Source organism: Antechinus flavipes, chromosome 1 (assembly GCF_016432865.1).
Source record: "Antechinus flavipes isolate AdamAnt ecotype Samford, QLD, Australia chromosome 1, AdamAnt_v2, whole genome shotgun sequence".
Taxonomy (NCBI): Eukaryota; Metazoa; Chordata; class Mammalia; order Dasyuromorphia; family Dasyuridae; genus Antechinus; species Antechinus flavipes.
Window position 1 is genome coordinate 650,156,498 of NC_067398.1, and position 24,081 is coordinate 650,180,578.

General features: G+C 43.6%; 1 protein-coding gene across 1 annotated transcript in view; it reads left to right on the top strand.

Moving 5' to 3' along the window:
- LOC127544632 (microtubule-actin cross-linking factor 1, isoforms 6/7-like) overlaps nt 1–16,407 on the top strand; it is a 103,078-nt gene extending 86,671 nt beyond the window's left edge. The window contains exons 36-40 of the mRNA XM_051971373.1: nt 1,463–1,617; nt 2,052–2,126; nt 2,385–2,508; nt 14,500–14,654; nt 14,938–16,407. Of these exons, the coding sequence (XP_051827333.1) occupies nt 1,463–1,617; nt 2,052–2,126; nt 2,385–2,508; nt 14,500–14,654; nt 14,938–16,023 (1,595 nt within the window). The 3' untranslated portion in view covers nt 16,024–16,407. The remainder of the gene's footprint in view (nt 1–1,462; nt 1,618–2,051; nt 2,127–2,384; nt 2,509–14,499; nt 14,655–14,937) is intronic.
- Nucleotides 16,408–24,081: the final 7,674 nt, after the last annotated feature.

Here is a 24,081-nt window from a genome sequence, read left to right on the forward strand (position 1 = left end):
AACCAGAATGGCTATTAGTCTTGGATATTTCCAGAAGGAATTCTTTTTTGTTTTGTTTTGTTTTGGAGCCAGTTGGGATTAATGACTTGTCCAGAGTCACAGAGACAATTCTATAAGGCATTCTAAAATATCCCCCAAAATCTCAGCTGAGCTTGCCAGGTCTTTAGTTTTCACGATCTATCTGCTTCCGTTTTTGGAAGAATTGGGATCGACATTTGACCATCTCCAGTCCTGCAGCACCTCTCCCATTTACCTCATTTGTCAAAGATGATTGAAGGGGGCTTGGCAATCACACCCACTGGTTCTTTCAGTAAGGGAGGGTGTGGTTCTTCTGGGTCTGCTAATTTAAACTCAGTGAGGGTAGAGAGACTCTTCTCTTAACATCACCTTGGTTATCTCAGGTTTCAGTTTCCTGCTAACCATTTTTTCCCTACCCTTCTTAGTACAAAAACCATGGGATCATGTGGATTATAAGATTAATCATAAGTTATATAATTAATTCTATAAGCATATAATGATCTGACGATTTTTGTACCAGGAAAGGTAAAACAAAATCATTTTCCTTATTGGGGGAAAAAGATGCCATATTGTTGGGGGTTTTTTCCCCTTGTCATCTGTTACTGTTCTCCCACTGTTTTAGCACCATCCCCCTAACCCCACAAGCATCAGTCTTATCCCTTCTTTGATTTTTTTCTCTTGCCCCCATTTGGACTGGACCTATGATTACAACTGGTAAAGGGAAGTTGTGGGTCACTCTTGTGGTTCAGCCTCTGAAACCTCAACTTCCAATCTTAGAGTTGCCTGGGGGGAACTGAGAATTGAATGAGTTGTCCATGGTCACATAATCAGGCTATGTAAGAAGTGGGACTTCCTCCCATAGCTCCAACTCTCACTGTCTCTCCCCCGGCCCCCAATAACTTAGTGCTGGCATTCAGTGCAAGCCTTAACTCATTAGGAGCTCTAGGGCATCTGACAGTGTTCTGTCAGGATTATACCACTCTTTTAAATTCATCTTTCATTACCTAACTTAGTTTCGACATGCCTTTAAAAAAATCTAAATTGCTTGGTCACTCCCCTGTGTAAACACATATGTCTCTGCAGGCAGCTGCCCCTTTTCTTCCGAATCTGAATCATTCTGTCTTTAGAATTTCATTCTTGAGGTTTTCCTGTCCTTGTACTGACCCCTCTCCTCCTGTATAATTTTATATTTTGAGGAACTACTTCTTCTGTCTCTGAACTCTAAGATCTGCTTTTTAATATTAAGGATAACCACAAGATGATTCCTGGCTTTCTTCTCAGTCTCTGACACGATTTCTCAGATGGAATGGTCACTTTGATGCCCTAACATGAGTTTGGGGGGTTGGGGGTATCAAATTCGGAGCCATAGTATCGTTGTCCTGGCTCTTGCGTGGGAGAGCACGCCCCTCACTTCTGCTCTTCCTGTCCCTCCTGCCCATCCCAGGCTTCCCCACTAGTCTGCTGGAGCTGAATGCTGTGGCCAGTATCTTTGACACCAATGGAGACGGAGTTATTGACTATGGGGAATTCGTCAGCGCGCTGCACCCCAGTCGGGACCCTCGTGGACGGGGTCCTGATGCAGAACACATCCAGGATGAGGTACCGGGTGAATATGGCCTGGAGGTGATGCGATGGCAGGGAGCTGAAGTGACAGAGCTGGAGGGACGGATAAGGAAGTGTTCTGGGGATCAGGGATTCAGGAGCATGGAGGAGACATAGCTGAGGGAACTCTGAGAGGGAGCATGAGAAAGGAGGGGGAGAAGCTGGGAACTGGAAGGCAAAGGGATTCAGTAGAAAGAGCATTCCTCTGAATAGAGCAGGGCCTCTGGGTTCAAATGCTGCCTTTAATGCTCACTACCTGGGTGATGTTTGATAAGGTGATTTACCTCCATTTCCTTATCTGTAAATTGAACTAGATGGCCTCTGAGTTCTCTTCCAACTCTAGGAAGGGGTTAAGCTGGAGGCTGCTTTTTGGAAGAATAAAGCCCAAGGGTCCAGGTCATTCCATCAGATCATTCCTCTCTCTGGTCCAGGTAAAGCGGCAAGTGTCTCAGTGTCAATGTACCCGGCGCTTCCAGGTGGAGCAGATCAGTGCCAACCGCTACCGAGTGAGTGCTCCCTTATCCCCACACACGACCAAGCCCCCAGCTCCAACACCCACAACCAGACTGCCTCACATACAGGCCCTCTCTATAACATGCCCTTGGTTCTCTCTTTTCCTGTATCTGCTGGGGGCTTTCTCTGCTTCTGCCCCTTTGCCTTCCTCCCATTAACCATCTCAGTGACTTTCCTTCCACCCCCTCCCCAGTGCTTTTCTGTCTTGGCTCAGGATGACATCATCTCTGATCCCTTTCCCCCCCATCCAGTTTGGGGAGTCCCAGCAGCTTCGACTCGTGCGGATCCTACGAAGCTGCCTCATGGTCCGCGTGGGAGGCGGCTGGATTGCACTGGATGAATTCCTGGTCAAGAATGATCCTTGCAGAGGTAGAGGTACCAAGGAACTGGGTAGATGGGGAGGGAAAACCAGATAAAAAGACAAAACTAAATATATATTGGGTTTGCCATCTTGCTGGCAATTGCTGCCATATTGCTTAGCTCCATATGGGTAGTGTCAAGTCCTTGGCCAGTGAAAGTTAACACTCTGGAAGAAACAGGGGGAACAGAGCTCCCAGTCTGGAGAGGAAAAAAAAGTCCTAAGCACTGTTCTCAGGGAGCTTTACTGACTGAAAAAAGAACTGACCTAGCTCCTCTCCTCAAGGAACTATCAGTCTGTGGAAGATAAAGGAAAATAAACCCATGTTCTGACTTTGGGGAGTTCCAGAAGTTGGGGGCAGAGAAGGCCTTTGCAAAACAACAGTCTTATGAGGGTGGGATCTAGCAGGCAGGTGACAGCTGCATGAACACTGCAGAAAGGCAGGAATGATCCTGAAACACTCTGGAAGGAGTTGGGGGACAAGGAGATGAGATGGATAGTACAAATTTCATCCTGCTTGAAACAAAGATTGCATGTAAGAGAGAAGTATTGGATGTGGTTGGAGAGGTCAGCTTGGAAGGTCTCAAATGTCAGGCTGAGTGGTTTGGACTTTAGGTGGGTAAAGAGTCATTGAAGGTTTTTTGAGCAGGGAAGTAATACAAGGGTTCTTAAACTTGTTTTGTGACCTGAACCCATATGGTAGTCTGGTGAAGTCTTTAGACCTCTTTTCAGAATCGTATTATTAAATACACAAAATCAAGTACATAGGTGTATAAAAAATCAATAATATTGGAGTACAATCATTAAAAAAAATCAGAACTTTTGAAATCTACACCCAGACTCTTTGGGGGTCCGTGGAGAATAAATAATTAAGAATCCTAACTTTGGAAAGACTAGTTTGGCAACATGTCATTTATTGGTCCTGGGGGAAAAGGAGGAAGAAAGAAAATAATGGAGAACATCACTCTATATTTATTGAGGGACACGTTCCACATTGCCAAAATCATTGCTATTGTCCTAGTCTTATGAAGAGGGATGAGGACATTATTCTCAAGAGTAAGAAGACCAACATTGGCTCTGATACTTAGTCTAAGTAGACTTCTTGTGACAAATTAATCCTTGTAAGCTTTGGCTTCCTTGTTTTTAAAATGAGAGTAGGGAATTTGCACTTGTTACCTCATAGGGCAATTGTCAGGAAAGCATCTGTAAACTCCCAAGTTCTCTAGAAATTCAAGGTATTAAAATTATCAAGGAAGGAGCAGGTTGGTGGCATCCAACAAGAGTCTCTCACCAGCAAATGTATCCATTGGATGGTATAGAAGGGGTTGGATCACAGACATACCTGGGAAGGGCCTTTAGAGGTATCCTAGCTCAACTCCTTCACTTTAGACATGAAATTGAGGTCCAAAGAAGCGAAATTATTTGTCTAATGTCACACAGCTGATAAATATATAGCTAGTGGGGCAATGAATATAATTCTGGACTTAGGTGAGGAATCAAAAAAACCTCACCAATGTTCAAATCCCACCTTGTCTCTCAAATTGTGACCCTCAACAAATCATTTAACTTCTCTTGGCCTCAGTTTTCTTATTTATAAAGTGGGAATAAAGAGAACACCTACCTCATAGAGTTGTTTGCAAACCTTGAAATATTATGTAATGCTAAATATTATTATTGTTGGAAGAGAAACTGGAATTTTAATTCAAGTTCTCTGACTTGAAATCCAGTGCTCCATTGGGAAAAGAACATGGAGGGTGGAAAGTGCTGAGAAAATATCTGACTAGGAACACTGATCAGTTATCCAAATGGAGGGCCAGGAAATACAGAATTCAGGAGAGCTGAAATGGATTATAAGCAGCAGATCTAAGATTTTATTATCTATATTTCAGATGTAGATCCAAGAATTCTGGGATCACACAGACTGAATTCAATCCCAGGGAGCTACCCTAGAGGGTCAGTTTCATTCTTTGCCTGGTTGGCCCCATTTGAAATAAGTTCCTTTAGGAATTCTCTAGGCTGTCTTTTAATATCCCCTTATTTGTTGGGAATCAATTTCCTTGTCATTCATTTCTCTTCTCAGAAGAATTGAGCAGCTCTGTCTTCTCTCTGTTGTCAGCTACCATTGTCCCATCCACCTCAATTCCTTCTTTGATAGTTTCTCTCTCTCTCTCTCTCTCTCTCTCTCTCTCTCTCTCTCTCTCTCTCTCTCTCTCCTTTCTCTCTCTCTCTCTCTCTCTCTCTCTCTCTCTCCTTTCTCTCTCTCTCCTCTCTCTCTCTCTCTCTCTCTCTCTCTCTCTCTCTCTCTCTCTCTCTCTCTTTTCTCTCTCTCTCTCTACTTTCTCTCTCTCTCCTTTCTCTCTCTCTCTCTCTCTTCTCTGCTAGAGCTCAGAATGAGTTGAGACTGAGACTGATAAGGATACCTAAGGACAGAATTCCTTTCCTGTGTCACAAACTCTTAAGATGAAATGATTATTTTCTCCCTAGGATTCCCATCATTTCAATCCTCAGTAACCAGTTCTTTTCTATAAGTGAGAATTATAGTTTTTCTTTGCTATTCCCTCCACCTTTTGAAGGTTGAAATTATCACTAAGGCAAGTCACAGAAAGCTACGAATTGTATTGCTTTTGTCAGAAAGAGAATGAGACATGGAGACAGAAAGAAAAGGAGAGAGACACAGAGAGAGTTAAATCTGGTTAATCGCTATTACTATTATTTTATTGTTGTTGTTTAGTTGTTTTGATGGTGTCCAATTCTTTGAGACTCCTTTTTGGCATTTTCTTGGCAAAGTTACTGGCGTGATTTGCCATTTCCTTGCCAAGCTCATTTTACAGTTGAGAAAATTGAGGCAAACAAATGAAGTTAAGTTGCCCAGGGTCACAAAACTACTAGGTTTTGAATTAAGATGGACTGACTCTTCCTGACTCCAGGCCTGGTGCTCTTTCTACTGGTGCATCTTTCTACTGTGCTTATTACTGTTTTTACTTATGAGTATTCTATCATATTTCTGCACTTCTAATCACCAATCTTGAAGGTGAGGTCGCCTATCAAGGAAGTCTTCATATTTTCTTTTCTTTTTTTTTTTTTTAACAAGTTCTGTGACATCTTGAATCTTTATCTCTAGAAATTCAGCAGAGACCTCTCTATTGGAATCTCCATTCTTCACCCTCAGTGCAAATGGAAGATTAAGGAAAAGATTAAGGGAAAAGCACTAGCAACTACAGGAAGCTCCTTTCCCTCCTGCAAAAGACAGACTTTGATCTGAATAGTGAGGGAAGCCAGATTTAGGAGACAAAGTTGGAGAGGGAGAACATTCCAGAGATTCCAGTCAGTTCAAAAGCATGGACTTAGGAGATGGAATGTATTGAGTAAAAAGTAGCTAATAGGCTAATGTAGCTAGATCATAGGATGGAAAAGGAGGAGGGAGCCAGCTGGTGAAGGGCTTTAAATGCTAAGTAAAATATTTTATATTTGGTCCCAAAGGTAATAGGGAATCATTGGAGTTTATTGGGTTATTGGTGGGGAGAGGGAGATGTGACATAGTCAGACCTACATTTTCAGAAAATCTCTTTGGCAACTGAGTGGTGGATTACAGTGGGGAGAAACTTGAAACAAAGACACTAATCAGAAGGTAATTATTCTTCAGTCATTTTTCATTTGTGTCCAACTCTCCATAACCTCATTTGGGGTTTTCTTGGCAGAGATACTGGAGTGATTTGTCATTTCCTTTTTCAGTTCATTTTATATATGAGGAAACTGAGGCAGACAGGGTTAGGTGACTTGTCCAGGGTCCTGACTTTGCCCCATGTTCTATCCCCTATGCCCCCTAGCTGCCCCCATTGCAGTAATCCAGGGAAACAATGATAAGGATCCACTCTAAGATTGTGGCTATATCAGTGAAGAGAAAAGTATGGATGAAAGAAATGTTGTGAAGAGTTGGCTCATATCTGCCCTCATCCCATTGAGATTTTAGTCTCCTTCCCAGCTTTGAGTGACCTAAAAGCATTGCTCAATCACAGTGTAGATTTGAATAGATTTATTAAATTAACAAAGTACAAAGATAGAAGTAAGGTAGCTCTAGGCGGGCTGAAATCCCAGTTTCCCTGGATTCTTAACTACAGTGAAAATGAAATTAATGGTGTTGGCTTTAAAACTCCCAAGTGGTGAAGCCTCAGTGCTCTTAGTATTGTCTGAAATGTCATCATTTCCTGAGCAGTCTTATGGATGGCTTGAATGCCTTTTTTGGGAAACACCTTCTCAGATCAGGCTGGCAAAGAAAGAAATCACCTTACAGCCCTCTGGCTTTTGGTGTCAAGCCTGACTAGGACTCTTTGGTCCAGTCCTTCAGCAGACTAATCATCAGATAGTTGAAGTTGCCTCTGACATCTTCCTTGTAAAGATATGGTTCTCCAAGAGGTAAGGAGCTATGGTGAGGTCTCCAAAACAGCTATCAGTGACCATCCCGAGTTCATGATACAAACCCCAAGTCTGCAGCTTGGACATCCTGGCTCTTCTAGCCTCTTGTCAAATATCCCACATCCTTTCCTATAGTGCCATAACATAGCTACTACAAGCAAGATGTAAAACACAGAGAGAGTCCAGTGGGATGCCTGAAACTCTTTGATTCCATGAAGACTTCTATTGCAAAAGCTGAAGAACAGGCAATTATGTAGTATAAGAGAAAGTAGGAAAATAGATTTAGACCACAGCCCTGCATTCAGGAACTAAGCTAGAATAATGCCTTGCTTTTCTAATCCTGCAGGTGAAACCAAATAATGTCAATATTATGCTGCTGTGAGATCTGGCAAGGCTTCTACGAGCCCATCAGGTTTGACAGCTGCCTACCTGTTTAAATGGGTAGATAAAGTAGTTACTAATCTTTGCTGGATAGTTTTAATCTGCAGATCAATAAAGTGCATTTGTTACTTTAAAAAAATTACCTTAGGCAACTGGTTTTAATAGTTCAGCACTACACTTCCCTCTTTTCTCAACTGACTAGAAATGGTAGGAAAATGAAAAAGGAAATAAGACCCTGCCCAAGTAGAGATTACTTTAACACAATGGTTCTTAAACTCTTTGATCTTGGGACCCTTTTACACTTTTAAAATGATTGAAGATCCTAAAGAACTTTTGTTTATATAGGCTATTTCTATAGATATTTACTATATTAAAATTTATAATGTTTTAATAATAGGAAAAATTAGTTCTGGCCTCACAGGCTGTCCTGCCCCCCCCCTCCAAAAAAAAGAATCTTGGTGATCCCCCAGGGATTCCAGGATCATGCTTCAAGATCCACTGTACTAAAACAAGAGATTATATAAAAGGTATGGTAGAAAGGCATTGTTTTGCAAGAATTTTGAGGACCATGCACCTGAGGAAGAAACATATGTTGGAGAGTATTTGGCAATCAATGGAGTGAGAAAATAGTGCAGTTTTGGTAAGACTTACTACAGAGCTCCTGGCTAGGAGGAAGCGAATGATCAGTTTGGGAACCAAACAACAATAACAAGTAACTTGGCATCGTGCTTTAAAACCTTCAAAATGATTTCTTCACAATGATCCTGTGAAGTAAGTATTACAAAAATAGTTTGAATAATACATTTTATGGCTGATGAAAGTGAAAATAAAAAAATGTTAAGTTACCTGTCCCAGTCATATAAGAGCAATCTAGAATTCAAACTCAAATCTCATTTGATGTCAATCCCACCTCTTTCCACTACATCACTCTGCCTTTCAAAAATCCATGATGTAGTCAATGAAAGTAATGAAGAATAAACCCAAGAGTATATTTAAAGATAGTGTCAAGATCACTAAAATTCATAAGGGACTGACACTGACCAAGAATGCTAAGATCAAGGTAGGGTTAGGGGGCAGGTAGCTATATTGAGGAAAAGAGGAAGACGAAAGGATGATTACTACTCTGGGTGGAAAGGATGATGATAATGAATGATGAGATAATGCAAATTTGTTCAACTCTTTATTTTGCTTCCATTTTTTTCCTACCAAAAAGAATGGTCTTTGGACTGGAAAGGACAGAACAAAAATAATGAATAGGGATTTATATCTATGATAAATTGGAAGATATTAAAAGAATACCTACAGGGGCAGCTGGATAGCACAGTGGATAGAGTGCCAGCCCTGAAGTCAGAAGGACCTGAGTTCAAATCTGGTCTCAGACACTTAACACTTCCTGGCTGTGTGACTTTGGGCAAGTCACACAGCCCCAATTGCCTCAGCAAAATATATATATGTGTGTGTGTGTGTGTGTGTGTGTGTGTGTGTGTGTGGCTTGGGAATAGGTTCAATTTGCCAGGACCTCATGAACTACTTTCTAGAATACTGAAGGAACTTTAAGATGTGGTTACTGAGCCATTATAAATGAGTTTTACAAGATGGAAGAGAAGGAAAAGGTATTGCAGGATTGAAAAAGGACATATCTACTATTTTCCAAGGAAGAAGAGAAAAATGGGATTCTATAAACCATTAGCCACTGACTTAGATTTTAATTCCCTGCAAAATTCTCGATTGAATTCACATAGGCTTTTTGAGGTCAAGGACAAGTTTTTGTTGTATCTTTGTATTCCCAGTGCCTAGCACAGTGCCTTCTTGCACATGATAAATGTACTTTAATGTTTGTTGGACTGGATTAGCATGGGCTGGTTAGTGAATTTCTCAAAGAAAGTACTTTATCAAGGTCATGCTATGTGCTGTCCAACATAGCCAGTATGTCCATGGATTTTCCTAAGCTATTTTCACAAAGAAAAGATTGTACAGTTGGGGGTAGGGAAGGAGAAGATTATGTATCAGGAAATGACTGTTATGTGAAAACAAAGAGAATCAATAAAAAAAAAGGGGGAGATAGATCATGCCAGACTAACATCACTTTCTTCGTTGACAGAGTTACTAAACTGGTAGATCAAGGGAAGAATGTGGAAACTTTAGCAAAGCATTTTATAAAACCTTTCATAGTATTCTTGTGGTAAAGATGAAAGATGTGGAGTAGAAAATTAGATTCAGAACTGGTTAAATAACTAAGTTCAAAGAGTAATTATTTTATTTTATTTTATTATAGCTTTTTATGGACAAAACATATGCATGGGTAATTTTTTAACATTGACTCTTGCAAAAACTTCTGTTCTAACTTTTCCCCTCCTTCCTCCCACCCCCTCCCCTAGATGGCATAGTCCCATACATGTTAAATATGTTAAAGTATATGTTAAATCCAATATATGTATACATATTTATACAATTATCTTGCTACACAAGAAAAATCAGATTTAGAAAAAAGGTAAAAGTAATCTGGGAAGAAAAACAAAAATGCAAGCAAAGAATAACAGGAAGTATGTAAATGCATTTCCCACACTCATTTCCCAGTGTTCTTTCACTGGGTGTAGCTGGTTCTGTTCATTACTGATCAGTTGGAACTGATTTGGATTCTCTCATTGTTGAAGAGAGTCACGTCCATCAGAATTGATCATCATATAGTCGTCTTGTTGCCATGTGCAATGATCTCCTGGTTCTGTTCATTTCACTTAACATCAGTTCATGTAAGTTCAAAGAGTAATTATTGAGAGTTCCATGTTAACTTTGAGAGAGTTTCTCTAGGGATTTGAATTTGACCCTATGCTATTTAACATTTTTATCAATGACTTTCACAGCACCCCTTCTGGAATTACTCCCCCAATTCCCACTGGCATTTAAATTCTCAGGTTGGGTTTTGAAAATAGGCCACTACCTCTAGGTTACAGAGTATGCCTAAAAAAAAAAAGCTATCATTTTAAAAACCCCTATTAATATGCTTGCCTTTAATAATCAGCCAGTAGCCATAATTAGCTCAAAGCAAAAGCACTTAATAAAATGCAATAGTAGGTACAAACACAAAATGTAAACAACTCCCCACAAGCCAAGGGCATACTATCTGATATATACATACACAGTAAGAAGAGTAGACAAAGAATACAATAATAGTGAAGTTACAAATAAAGAAGATATATCTTCACTCACATCTCTGGTACTGCAGGGTGCTATGGTAGGATCTTAGATCAAAGAGCGAGAAGAGATCCCAAGAATCGTAATGTAATCTAGTGCAACAACCTCATTTTACAAATAAAGGAATTGAGAACCAGAGAGATTAAGTGAATAGTTAAGCTCATATAGGAAGTATTAGAGGTGGGATTTAAAATGAGGTTCTCCGACTTCAATACTTTTCCTGCTGTACTATGAAGAAGCAAGACCTCAACTCAGGTCTTCCTAGTTCTAAGTCAAACACTCTTTCTACTACATTATGTCGCCTTTAAGCTAAAGGTATCAAGTTCAGAATTTAAAAGAAGTGATTATCCCACTGTCTGACTTAACATCACGTTTTAGGAAGGTCATTGGCAAACTGGTGTGTTCCAGAAGAGAAGGGTCCGAGATAAGGAAAAGAGGAAAAGGGAATAGATTATAAAGCTGTAAAGCAGAATTGGGCATTCCAGTTCCATGAACAATTGCTTTACTTTGGCACTGAGGGGGAAGTGGGACCTGGATATTTTATTCAGAATACAATCTCTACAGAAGCCAGCAGATGGCATTCTGAGCTTAAGTTGCTCCAGCTCCCCACCTCTGGGTGAGTCTATATAAAACTTGCCTGGTTCTTTATGCTTTCCAGATTTTTTACTAAATACCCTAGCTCTGGTTGGTTCTAGCCTAAGGGGTATGAATGCATTTCAATGATAATCTATAACTTATTTAGCTCATTGCTGCCACATGCCATTCAGATTCAGGTGATCAGAAAGGATCTTTCACTAATATATAGATTATACGACATCATACTAAAGCAGAATTGAAAAAGAAGTCTGGAACAGTGCAGCCAGGATGCCCTACAAGAGCCGGAAATCTCCTCTACACCAGACTTTTTACCGCTGACAACAGTGCCTCATCACTGCTAGTAAATTGATAAATCTCAACTTTCCCCACCCAGTCTTCTCAGAAGCAGCTGAGAAAAAGCAGTCTCAAGAACACAATTTTCAAAAATCAGGAGAAAGGAAGAAATAATCTCATAGCTCTCCAGCTTAGTCAGCAAACTAAACAAAAGTTATTCAGTTCAATGCTTCAGCAGGCATCAATTCTGAAATCAGATAATGTGGAAATGGCACTCAGTAGAGAGAGTAGGGCTGAATATATAGATCTGGGAAATAATAGGGTTAGAATCAATAGTTGAATCCGTGGCAGCTGATGAGATCCAGAAAGGTAGCACAGACGAGAGGGCCCGGGACAAAACCTTGAGGGATACCTCCCATTATTGGGTATGACCTAAAGGAAGAGCCAGCAATGAAGACTGAAGGGTGGTCAGATAGTTAGGAAGAGAACTAGGAGAGAGTACTGTTACAAAAACCTAGAAAGGAGAGATATTCAGGAAGATGAGGAGTAGAGAAAAAGCCTCTAGACTGACAATAATCAAAGCAACTGGAGAAAGGATTGTCAGTTAAAGGAACTGGGAAGAAGCACCTAGGATGAGCAGCTTTCTCAAGGACTTTAACTGAAAACATGAGAAGAGATGTAGGATGGTACTTAGTGAGGATGAAAGGATCAAGTGAGCATTTTTAAAGAATTGAACAGATATGGGGCAGGGAGGTGGTGCAGTGGATAGAGTGCTAGCCCTGGAGTCAGGAGAATCTGAATTCAAATATGGCTTCAGAAAATTGATATGTACTAGCTGTGTGACACTGGGCAAGTCACTTAACTTCAATTTTCTTGAGAAAATTTAAAACAAAATTTGGGCAGACATGAGCATGTTTGTAAGCAAGGAAGAAAATAGGAAGAGATTTTATATTAGAATAGGAATTTAGAGGAGGTAATGTGCTATAGGGGAAAGGGGATGTGACTAAGTGCATACAAAAAGTTCATGCTTGACTCATCAAGTAGGGCTACTTCGCGTGAGACATAATGTGGAAAGAAGAGAGAGGAGAAATTTGGCCTTGATTTTTAGTGTGAGATCCTCAGCTGAGATACTGGAAGTATTAGGCCTATGGGAGTTTTGAGGAGAAACGAAAATAGCAACTGTGGCGAGGGAGGTATTGGATCAATTTAGGAGATATAAAAGGATTATCTTGCTGCAGTGAGAACACAATTGACATTATGTAGTATAAGTTTGTATTGGGTGCAGTCAGCATGGTTCCGTGATTTCCTCTTAACTCTATTCAGTAGCACATGAATAGAACCAAAGAGGCAGGTGGGAGGAATCTAAGGGTAAGGCTTGTCAAGATGTGATCAGGGAGAGGAATTTCACAGTTCATGAACCTAAAAGTGGAACACTTGTGTATAATGGCAAGATCAAGGCCTGAGATCTCTGGGTAGCTGAGGCAGAGTGGAGGAATAGATCATGATAACTAAGTGGTTTGTAAAAGTTAAGTTAGGGTGCTTGAGGGAGCATCATTTGATATATTAAAGCCCTCTATTATGACAGCAGGACTCAGGACAGAGAGAAAGACTGTGATCCAAGCACCAAATTCATTAAAGATGGCAGGAAAGTGTCCTTTGGGGTCAATAAATAAAGTCACCCATATCTAGTTTGAGTAGATAGATTTGGATAATTTGAACCTCAAAGGAGGAGTCTGCTGACTGATGGTGGTTGAGGGAGAGTCTAGAAGTGGCAACGAAGAGTAAAGAATATTCAGATTTACCTACCTCAACCAATGAGTGAAAAACCAAGTGGAAAAGTCACGATCATCAGACATGAGAACCAGAAAATGGAAGGACCAAGAAAGAAAAAGTTTAAGATAAAAGACAAATTTGTTAATTATGGAGTAGACATTCCACAGAAAACAGTGGAAGGGGAAAAGATATCCATAATGAGAAATAGAGGGAAGAGGATGGGAACAAGTTGGGGTTGAGGGTTCAGATTCACTAAGATGGGGGAGAGTCTGGGCTGGGCTGGAAGAGCATACTAATCATTCATGAATGAGCAGAGGCAGACTATCAATGGTGAGAGAGAAATCTTTTGAGGCAGGCAGATGAATAGGAGGTTTATCAATCTTCTTCACAGTCCAATCTGGTAGGTGGTGGGGTGTGCTCTGTAAGGTACCATAAAGCCTGCCTCACAGCACCCATGAGATAGAGATATGGCCAAAGGGAATCTAGCCTCGTGTTCAAGCACTAAAGCAATGACAGAAGCTGGAGGAAATGGAGCAGTTTTTCTTAAATTGGAGAAGGCCTTGGACAAGACCAAAGACCTCTATCAAAACTAAGGTGGACTAGATCAGGAGGGCATGAGTCTGTGATCTGGCTATCTGAAAGACCTTGAGACTAAGATGAAGACTGTCCTTCTAGAGATCATTCCCAGACATGATCTAGTCTGTGCCTCTTTTACCTCTATTCACTTCTGTACCCATTTCATTATCTACCTGCAAAATCTGTTCAAGAGATATTTGCCAATAATGTCATTCAACGAGCTACTCATCCAACACTGGATCATAATCTGCATGATGTGCAATTTTCAGGCATTTTTTCCAGTATAGAAATGAGGTAATGGAATAAAAGACTCAGAGGTTGAGATTAAAGGTAGAGATGTAGGCTTGGGAGTTGTCCATATTCAGAGATGAGTTGAAGCTCATTTTCAAAATGGAAGTAGGCCCCGGTGTGAGTCGAGGAGCTATGGGCATGAGAAGATTCAGGGCAGAGAATGGGATGTGGAGATTTGTGGTTAATGCAAAGAATGTGGGATGCCCGGGGGGAGGAGAGATGGCCACATCAGGGCTACTTGGGCCAGCTAAGGTGAGGGAATACCTGAAAAATAAAGGCCAAGACAAGCCAGAGGGCCATGAGTCAGAAGTCATGAAAACAGACCTTGCCATATAAAGGCAAGAACAGGAAAATCAGCAGGCTGAGTTAAAGGTCAACGGACTTAAGCCACAGAAGGAAGATACAAGGAAGATAAAATGAGTAGAGACACTGCTAAACCCCCCCTCCTTCTCCTCTCCCTCCTCCCTGCCTAAATGCATATAACCCTTTGGCCTTCCCTCTCTTTTTGCCAGTGAAGGGACGAACCAATCTGAAGATTAATGAGAAATTCCTGACTCCAGACGGCAACCCCGACCACCCTCATAAAACCTTATCCCGGAGCTGCTCTGCCTCTAACCTCAGCCTTTCCAGCAGCGCCTCGGCTCCCAACAGCCCCCAGGCCCGAAAGGTGAGACTGATAGGGGGTAGACAGGAAGTCAGATTAGTCTTCTCCCCGGGATGCCTTGACGCCATTGTCTCCTGTCACCCAAGGTCCCTGACATTCCCTCTCTAGAATTTCCCTCGGGCGGCAGAAGTTTCCTGAGCATAGATTCCACCCTGCCCATGGCCAGTGGCTCCCCAAGCAGGGGTGGAGAAGGAGGAAGGTAGCAGCCAGGCCTGGAAAGGGCAAGGGTGGGCATGAGGGCGAGACCAAGACACTGATGCCATCTCTTTTCTCTTCCCTCTTACAGTCAGTGCTTCGGAGAACTCGCTCTGGGGACAGGGCACCCCGCCCGTTCAGCACCACACAGCTCCCTAGTAGCAGTGATAATAAGCCCAGAGCAGCTATAGATGTGTCTGTGGAAAGCAAGCCTATCAGGGTATCTGCGGGCACAGGGCAGGTGACTGAACCAGAAAGCACAGAGAAGGCACTAGAAGCCATACGGCAGGCACCAGAGGAGTCAAAACAGATGCCAGAGAAAGCAAAAGAGCAGGTAACAGAGGAGATACAGCCGGCATCAAAGACAGAGCAGACACTGGAGAGCAAGGCTCGGGCACCAGAGAACACAGAGCGGGCAGGTGGGAAAGAGGCAGAGGGGACCTTGGAGGGCACAGAACTGGATATGGAGAAAGAAGCACAGCAGGAAATTGAGGAGACAGCTCAGGTACCAGAGACAGAGTGGGCACCGGAGGGCACAGGACAGGTGCTGGAGAAAGCACAACAGAAGGAACAGAAGGAAATAAAGCGGGAAATAGAGGCAGAGTGGGCACCAGAGGACACAAAGCAGGAACCAGGAGGGAGAGAAAGGACACTGGAGGAGGCAGAGCAGGAACCAAAGGGGAGATTAAAGGCACCAGAAGAGAGAGAGAAAAAGACAGAGCAGGCACCTAAGGGGGCAGAGTGGGTACCTGAATGGAAGGAGAGGGCGCTGGAAGAGAGAAAAAAGGGATCTCAGGAAGAGACAAAAGTGATGGGGAAGGAGGCTCTAGAACAGTCACTAGAGGAAATAGAAAGGACAAAGCAGGCAGCAGAGGGCACAGAGTGGGCAGCAAGACAGCAAGAGAGGGCATCGGAAGGCACAGAGTGGGCAGCAGGACAGCCAGAGAAGGCAGTGGAGAGCACAGAGTGGGCAACTGAAGAGTTAGACAGGACAGTGGAGGGCATAGAGTGGGCACCAGGGCAGACAGAGAAGGCACCAGAGAGCACAGAAAGGGCACCAGGACAGACAGAGCAAGAACTGGAGGCGAAAGAGCTGGTACTAGAACAGAGGAAGAGTGAACCAGAGGAGAGCAAGCAGGGACTGGAGGACATAGGAATACAGCCTGAGCAAAGCTGAGCTGTGAGCCAAGCTAGAGGCCAATTGCTGAGGGAAAGGATCTCAGGTCTTTTAGGGCAGAGGAGGGTAACAGTGATGGGTTGTGGGGGGGAAGATCCACACCTATCCCTTCTTCCTCAACTTTTACCCTCAGTGTTCCAAGGCAGTCCAGCCGGCTGTAAATGTGGATGGGAGCAGGGAGGGGCACTGGGCAGCCTTGGGCTGGGGGGATCTGCCCGGTGTGCCCAGCTCTAGGCAGGCTAGATGAACTTTTGTGCTTTCACATGTACCTGTGTGTGCCCTGCTAATAGCCGAGGAGCCCAGTCCACCAGCAGCCCTGCTTTCAGGGGCTTAGGTCTCCCGCTACCCTCACACCCCAGCAATAAAGTTTTATATAAACACTAATTATTCTCTTTCGGCTGTCCTTATCGCTCTGCCCTTCCACTCAAAGTTCAGTCGGCGCAGAATTTCCCTGGCAAAGTAGATACAAATGTTCCTTCCCCCAGGGCGACACGCGGCTGGAGAAGGGAGAAGGAACTGCTAGGGGCGGGATCCTGGACCTACCTCTACAATTCCTCAACTGGGCTGCCACACGCCCGCCCCCTACCCCCATCTCAGCCACGCCCTCCCCTACCCCCTTCTCAGCACCAGACAGAAGGGGAGGGTCAGGCTACCCACAGCCGAGGGTTTGAAGGAAACCGAGTAGGATAGGGGTCTTCGAACTGGCCACTCGCGTCTGGTTCACGTGTTCGGTACCGACCCAGGTCCCAGCTTCTTAAATTGTGGAGTGTCATAAAGGAATGTGCAGATCGGCAAATTATGATTTCCTATCAGTAAATATATATACACACATACACACCTATATATCCCGAGCACATAAAAAATTTTCAGCAAAAAGGGGTCCGCGAGAAGGAAAAGTTTAAGAAGCTTTGTTTTAGGTAACTAGTTTATTTAGGACCAGGTACCCAGAACCACCCCTCAGATTCCAGGTTCCTGACAGACATAGAGTGATAGAATGGAACTGCTTAGATACGAAGGGGCATGTGAAGGCGGAGCTGACCCAGGATCCCTGCATTGCCAGCCCTTGTCCCGACTCACGCAAGTATTTAGAGATTGGGGGTCCTGGGAAGCACCTCTACACCCCAAGGTCCTGAAAGACCAAGAAGAGGAGAGGACAGGGTTTCCCATAGCGGAGAGGGAGGACCTCCCCTCCCCCAGCTCTCGCTAGACTCACCTGGGCTATTCGGGGCTGGAGGGTGAGGTTTGGGGAAGGTAAATGATGGCCCTTAACTCTTTCAAGATCTCCCGTCCCATAACCACCCTGGGTCTTCGGATGCTCCCTGCTCTACCTGTGTGTCCCCTCCCCCTACCACCACATTCTTTTTCCCTGACGTGGGGCTTCGGAAGCAGAGGGAGTGAAGGAGGGTTCCTGAAACATTGGCTTCTCCCATCCCCAGCAACAGGCCCCACCCCTGGCTACTAGCACTACAAGCGGGCAGCTCCCGGCCCGGGGAGGGGGCCAGAGTTGGTGTAGGTCCTCAATTGTATTTAGTTGCATGTACTCACACATGACTGTCTCAGTACTCGTCAGGCTACTCCACCCTCGGGGGTGGGGCGAGGAGTCAGAGTTGGGGCTGCATCCTCAGTTTGGGGGGTGGCGGTGGGCGGGGTATGGTTCTACAGACCCCTCCCAGGTGCACTTTGTTCCCTGTCACCTCCACCACCCTCACTCCACCTGGTGCCGTTTTCTCAGCTAACCTAATCCTCCAACTCCCTGCTCCACTCTGGGCTTCAACCCTCCCTCCTCTACAACCTCTTTTCTCCCCGGCTATCCCGAATCCCAGAAGAGGAGGGGGCTGAAGAAGGCGGAGTGGGAAGGGCTGGCCAAGGGGAGGAGCCTTCAGCTCTGGCCGCTTAGGCATTGGGAAGGGCTGAGAGGTGCCGGGAGGTACCAGGTTTAAAATGTGCGGAGGTAGCGAGAGAAGCTGATCGGGACGGAGAGACTGCAGCAGCCGGCACTCACCAAGTCGGGAGAAGTCTACAGGTGTGCGCTAAGGGTGTCTGGAGGGCAGGGGACCTTGGCTTCATGATTATGGGGTCATGTCAGAGGGAGGGGTCCTTAGCTAAGAAACGTGGGCTTCGGATTCACGAGTTCTGGTATTAAAGAGGGGGAGTTAAGGGGAATCAGGTACCCGGGGCTGAAGAAATGGGAAGTTATGAAGTGAAGTACCTAGATTCCTGAGCTGGATGGGAACGATATTTCTGGACTAAGTAATGGGGGTACAATTGGAAAATCATAGGTTATTTGAAGTCAGGAGCTGAAGTCCCTTACAAGGATTTGAGAACTGTAGCTTGGAGCGCCGTGTGTTTTTTAAACCTTGTCCCTTTGTCCTGGGACGGTACTGAAAAGAGGAAGTGAAAATGAATCTCTCACTGAGCCTGGTCTGGACTCCCAGCGGTCCCTGGAACAGATTCTCAAACTTGGGACAGGGAGAGAGTTGGTTCAAGTAGGTTCAGGATCCCTGAGACCTTACCCAGAGGAGAAGACATGATTGTAATTTGGGGGCGCATGAGAAATATCTAGTCACTAGGGAGCATGTTCAAGAAATGATGGCAGTGTGTATTGGGAATAAAGGAAGTGTGTCCCAGAATTGAGGGGCATGTTTCCTAAGGATCAAGTCCTAGGAATGAGGGAATTGTGCCCTGGAAATAAGGGCAAATGTACCCTGGGAATGAGGAGACTGCATCCCTGAGGTGAATTTATTTTTCTTTCTGAGAATCTGTTCTCATTCCCAGGAATGCATATCCTTTGTAAAATGAATGAACTGAAAAGGGCACTAGAGAAAATACTCTCTTTTCTCTCTTTCTCTCTGTCTATGTCTCTCTTTCTCTCTCTTTCTCTCTGCCTCTGTGTCTTTGTCTCTCCTCTCTCTATGTCTCTCTCTTCTCTCCATGTCTGTGTGTGTCTCTCTCTGTCTCTGTCTCTCTCTCCCCTCTCTCTATCTTTCTCCCTCTCTCTCCATCTCTGTCTCTGTCTCTCTCTACTATATATATTATCTATAAGTTAAGAATAATAACCTGCCTCATGAGGAGTTGTGAGTAAAGTACTGTGTAGGACCTCAAAGTGCTCTAAATGAATGAACAGTGATTATTCTCTTCAACTAGAGAAACTGGGTGGAGGGATCTGTGGCACAAACACTAGATTTGATCTCAGAGGGTCTAGGTTCAACTCTGACAACTTTATTACTCACGTCACCTTGTATAACCTCTCTTAACCTGTTTCCTTATTTGTAAAAATTAGAGATAGTTGACCATAATGATCCCCAGTTCTAAATCTATTCATTGTTTCTTTGAGCACTTTTCAATTCTAGGGACTTCCCTCCCTATCGAGGGAGCCCATTTCATTGTTGGGTAGCTTTATAGGTTAAGAAGTTCATCTTTGTGTTTTTATGGAACCTGCCTCCTCTCTTTGTTTTTCCTTCTTGAGTAACTGTCCATAGAAATAAAAGGATGTGTCCTATGACCTAAGAATATGATAGGAATGCTTTAGATGTCAGGGATCTGGTCACACCTCACCCAGAGTAGGTCCCTCATGGGTACCAGGTTCTGCTTCCTCTTGAATGGCCCTCCTGGAATGATGATAACCCATTCTCCCTTCTCCCTCTCATCAATTGTCCTTTCCAGATGTAGGAATGTGGAGAGATAGGGGGATGGTAGGGGGTAAGGAGTCCTTGGACTCAGATTGTTTGTGTGTTTGAAGGAAGGCTGGGGAATTCCTGGGTCTAAGTGGTTTTTGTCCTGTAGAGGGAACCTTGCCTAGTCGGGGAAGCATGTAAGTGAGCATCTCTGGGCAAGCTCTGGGTATGACATTTGGATCTTTGTATAAATATGGTAGAGACATGGTCCCTGATCTTAGCCTAGGTGTGTATGTCTGTGAGGAAGAGGGGGTATTGTTTTGGGTGAACCCTATTCTTAGTGACTTTATAGGACTTGGGAGTGGGGGAAGGTATTATTATTTGCCTTCCTTGTACCCGGATGGGTTGTCATGGTTGGTTTTGAGAACTAAAAAAAACAACAGGTGAAGCTAGGCTGGCTTCTCTAGGCCAAAGAAGCCATAATCCTGAAAGAGTGGAGAGAAGGGGGAGCAATCAGCTTCATACAGAGACCTGTAATGGGAGTCAGGAGACCTGGAAATCTTGTTCCACCTCTGGCAAACTTACTGGGCAATTTCCTTCCCTCTTAAGGTTTCCCATTCTTCCTCTAGAAAATGAAGGTCCCCAACATCCTTTTCATTTCTCATAATCACTGAGGAATTGCAAGGCATTAAGGAAGTCCTCCCCTTCTCAGGTAGCTGTGTGGAGCTGGAGTCAAGGAAGATCCTGTCAGTGTTTTCCCACTGATTTCTAAGCAGGAGAATGCTTAGTGCTAGAAGAAGGGCGAGTGTAAAGAGGGAGGGCCGACAGAGATATTCCCTGGTTCCCTCAGAAGATGCTTCCTTTCTTACATAGATGATCAGAGAATTGGAGGAGAGACCATACCCATTTTATAGATAACAAAATTGAAGCTCAGAAAGATCAAGTCACAGAAACTCAGAGAAGGAAGGAAATTCACAAAATCCATCTAGTTCAAACCTACACCTGAAAAAGAGCCCTTTTTACAACATACCTAAAAAGTCTTCCAATTTTTGGAACCCTCAAGGAAACAAGCTTTTGTCATTAGAAATTTTCCTGACCCCAAATTTAAATGAACTTCCCTACAACTCATCCCTATTCCCTCCCCTACCTTTCTCCCCTTACCCCCTCCCCTCCCCACCATTGCTCCTAGTTCCCACAGGTCCCTGATGTCAATATGCCAACTCTCAGGGCCATGTACTGTATGCTGATTTTTGGAGCCTCAGATTTTGAGAGAACTAGAGGAAGTGCTGATCCCCTAATTAATTTGAGGGAGGGGAGATATAGGAAGAGATTCATCCAAATTTCTCTTCTCCCTCCCCTCTCAGAGCCTCACCCATTCCAGGTAACTCTATCGGTCCATTGATCTCTGCCCTTCATTACAGTGCCAGGGGCTGAAGGAGGGCACTGTTGTTTGTTTTTTTTTTTTTTTTCAGTTTCCCGCCCAACCTCTGGGCTCCCTGCCCATGGCCACCTCAACACTAGACAAAGGTCGGGGGAGGGGGAATTGATTTAGTCTAAAACAGGGGCCTTTCCCTGGAGGCACTGGGCTACCTAGCTAGCCTTGGAGATGCTAGGAAGAAGAAAGGGTAGTTATAGTGACTCCACTGCATCCTGGATACTAGGTCCTAACCTGGTCCCTCTTAGGCTCCCTTTTCTGCAACCCTACTCTTTCCCTTTCCTTTCCCTCTTTCTCTTCTCTCCTCCTTTGGATCCTATCCTTAAAGGAGGTGATGGTGGGGAGTGTTGAAGGAAGGAAAAAGAGAAGAGACTCTCCATCTAGGACCTTCCCTCCTGTGTCTCTCCCCTAGATTCCCAGCCCAGCCCAACCCAGCCCCACCTAGCGTCAGAAAGTCAGACATCAGACATGCCTTGTGCAAAGACTGAAAGTGTATATAGGCACTGACAGATTGGTATGGGACTGAGTTTCCAGTCCCTACCTTGACTGCTGCTGAATCACCTTTTTCCAGGTCCTCACCCTGAGTGAGGAGGAAGACAGGTCTCTCCTTTTGAAGCTGGGGTTCTATGGCCTGCAAGAGGCAGGGGCCAGACCAAGCTAAAGCCTTCTTGAGTTTGTGGGCTAGTTCTTCTGGTACTATGAGATCTCATGACAAACTACCATCCAAGTGCCTCTCCTTATCCTCACCCCTTCACCACCCACACTCTCCTCAGCTGCCTGCAATCTGGCCCTGTTCTTATCACCCTCCAGAAATTGCACTCTCCAAGGTCTCTAGCCACTTCCTCATTGTCAAATCGAGTACTTCTCAGTTCTCATCCATGGGCTATCAGCAGTACATCAGTCTCCTTTCTGTTCCCCCTCCTTGGAGAAACTCTTCCCTTGACTCCAGAGATGTGGCTCTCTCCTCATTTCCCTCCTTTCTTTGTGGCTGTGTTATTTCCTTTTCAGACTTGTCTTCCTTCTCCTGCCTCTTAGATGCATGTTTTAGACATGGCCTTAGGAAGTATTACTATATAAATAGGGGCAATTTATTATCTGGGCCAACTTGCACCTACCAGGAATCTTCTCTATAACATTTCCCACAAAGAATCATCTAGTTTGGACTGGAAGACCTCCAGTGATGGGGAGTTCCCTACTTACTGAGGCAATCTATTCAATTATTGGGTAGGAAGGTTTTTTTCTTATGTTTAATCAATATTTGCCTATCCATAGTATTCAACCATTACTTCAAATTCTATCCCTGGGACCAAGAAAGACAAATCTAGTTTCATTTTCTGAAAACAAGATATCATGTCATACAGAGGACCCTATGATTTTAGAGGTAGAAAAGAACCTCAGAGATAATTTCACACTGCCCCAAGCTTCTTTAGGCAAAATATCCATAGTTTCTTCCAGTGATCCATTTGTATTATGGCCCCAGTCTCCACTTTCCCTCAGTGAATCTTTTCTACTCCCACACCTTTAACTCTCACCTCTTCAAGTGACTCATACATGTCTAGTGCTGCTTGGAATGCCTCACTACTATTTCCTTCCTGATGAAATCCTTCCTGTCATTCAAGGTCTAATTTAAGTACCATTTCCTCTATGGAACATTTTCTTTCTTTCTTTCTTTTTTTAAAATAGCCTTTTATTTACAAATATACATAGGTAATTTTTCAGCATTGACAGTTGTAAAGCCTTTTGTTCCACTTTTTCCCTCCTTCCCCCCACCCCTTCCCCCAGATGGCAGGTTGACCAATACATGTTAAATATGTTAAAGTATAAGTTAAATACGATATATATATATATAATACACACACACACACACACACACACACACACTTCCAAACAGTTATCTTGCTGTATAAAAAGAGTCAGACTTTGAAATAGTGTACAATTAGCCTGTGAAGGAAATCAAAAATGCAGGCGGACAAAAATAGAGGGATTGGGAATTCTATGTAGTGGTTCATAGTCATCTCCCAGAGTTCTTTCTCTGGGTGTAGCTGGTTCAGTTCATTACTGCTCTATTGGAACTGATTTGGTTCATCTCATTGCTGAAGAGGGTCACGTCCATCAGAATTGATCATCATACAGTATTGTTGTTGAAGTAAATAATGATCTTCTGGTCCTGCTCATTTCACTTAGCATCATTCATGTAAGTCTCGCCAGTCCTCTCTGTATTCATCCTGTTGGTCATTTCTTACAGAACAATAATATTCCATAATATTCCTATACCACAATTTATCCAACCATTCTCCAATTGATGGGCATCCACTCAGTTTCCAGTTTCTGGCCACTACAAAGAGAACTGCCACAAACATTCTTGCACATGCAGGCCCCTTTCCCTTCTTTAAAATCTCTGGAAGGAAGAAAGGAAGGAGAGAAGGGAGGAAGGAAGAAAGGAAGGAAGGAAGGAAAGGAGGGAGGGAGGAGGAAGGAAGAAAGGAAGGAGAGAAGGGAGGAAGGAAGGGAGGGAAGGAGAAGAAAAAGAAGGAAGGGAAGGAGGAAGAAAGAAGGAAGGAAGGAAGAGGGAGGGAGGAAAAGAAGGAAGAAACAAGGCAAGAGTGAAGGAGAGAAGGAAGGAGAAAAGAATAAAGGAGAAAGGAAGAGAGGAAGAAAAGAAGGAAAGAAAGAGGGAAGGAAGGAAAAAGAAAGAATAAAGATTCTATGCTTTAGCCCTGATCTCTTTGCCCCTCATCATCCCAATCTAAGCCTAAATTCCTATTCTCCATTCACAACTAAAAATAATGATGATTATAATAATAATAGTTTATTTATATAGTGTTACTATGTGCCAGGCATTGCGCTAAGTACTTTCTAATTAGTATATCATTTGATTCTCATAACAATGTTATTATTAAATTACAATTATTGTAATAATGCTATTATTAATTAGTTGAGGAAATTGAGGCAAACAGAAATTCAGTGACTTGTTCACCTAGTGTCTGAAGCAAGATTTTAATCCAAGTT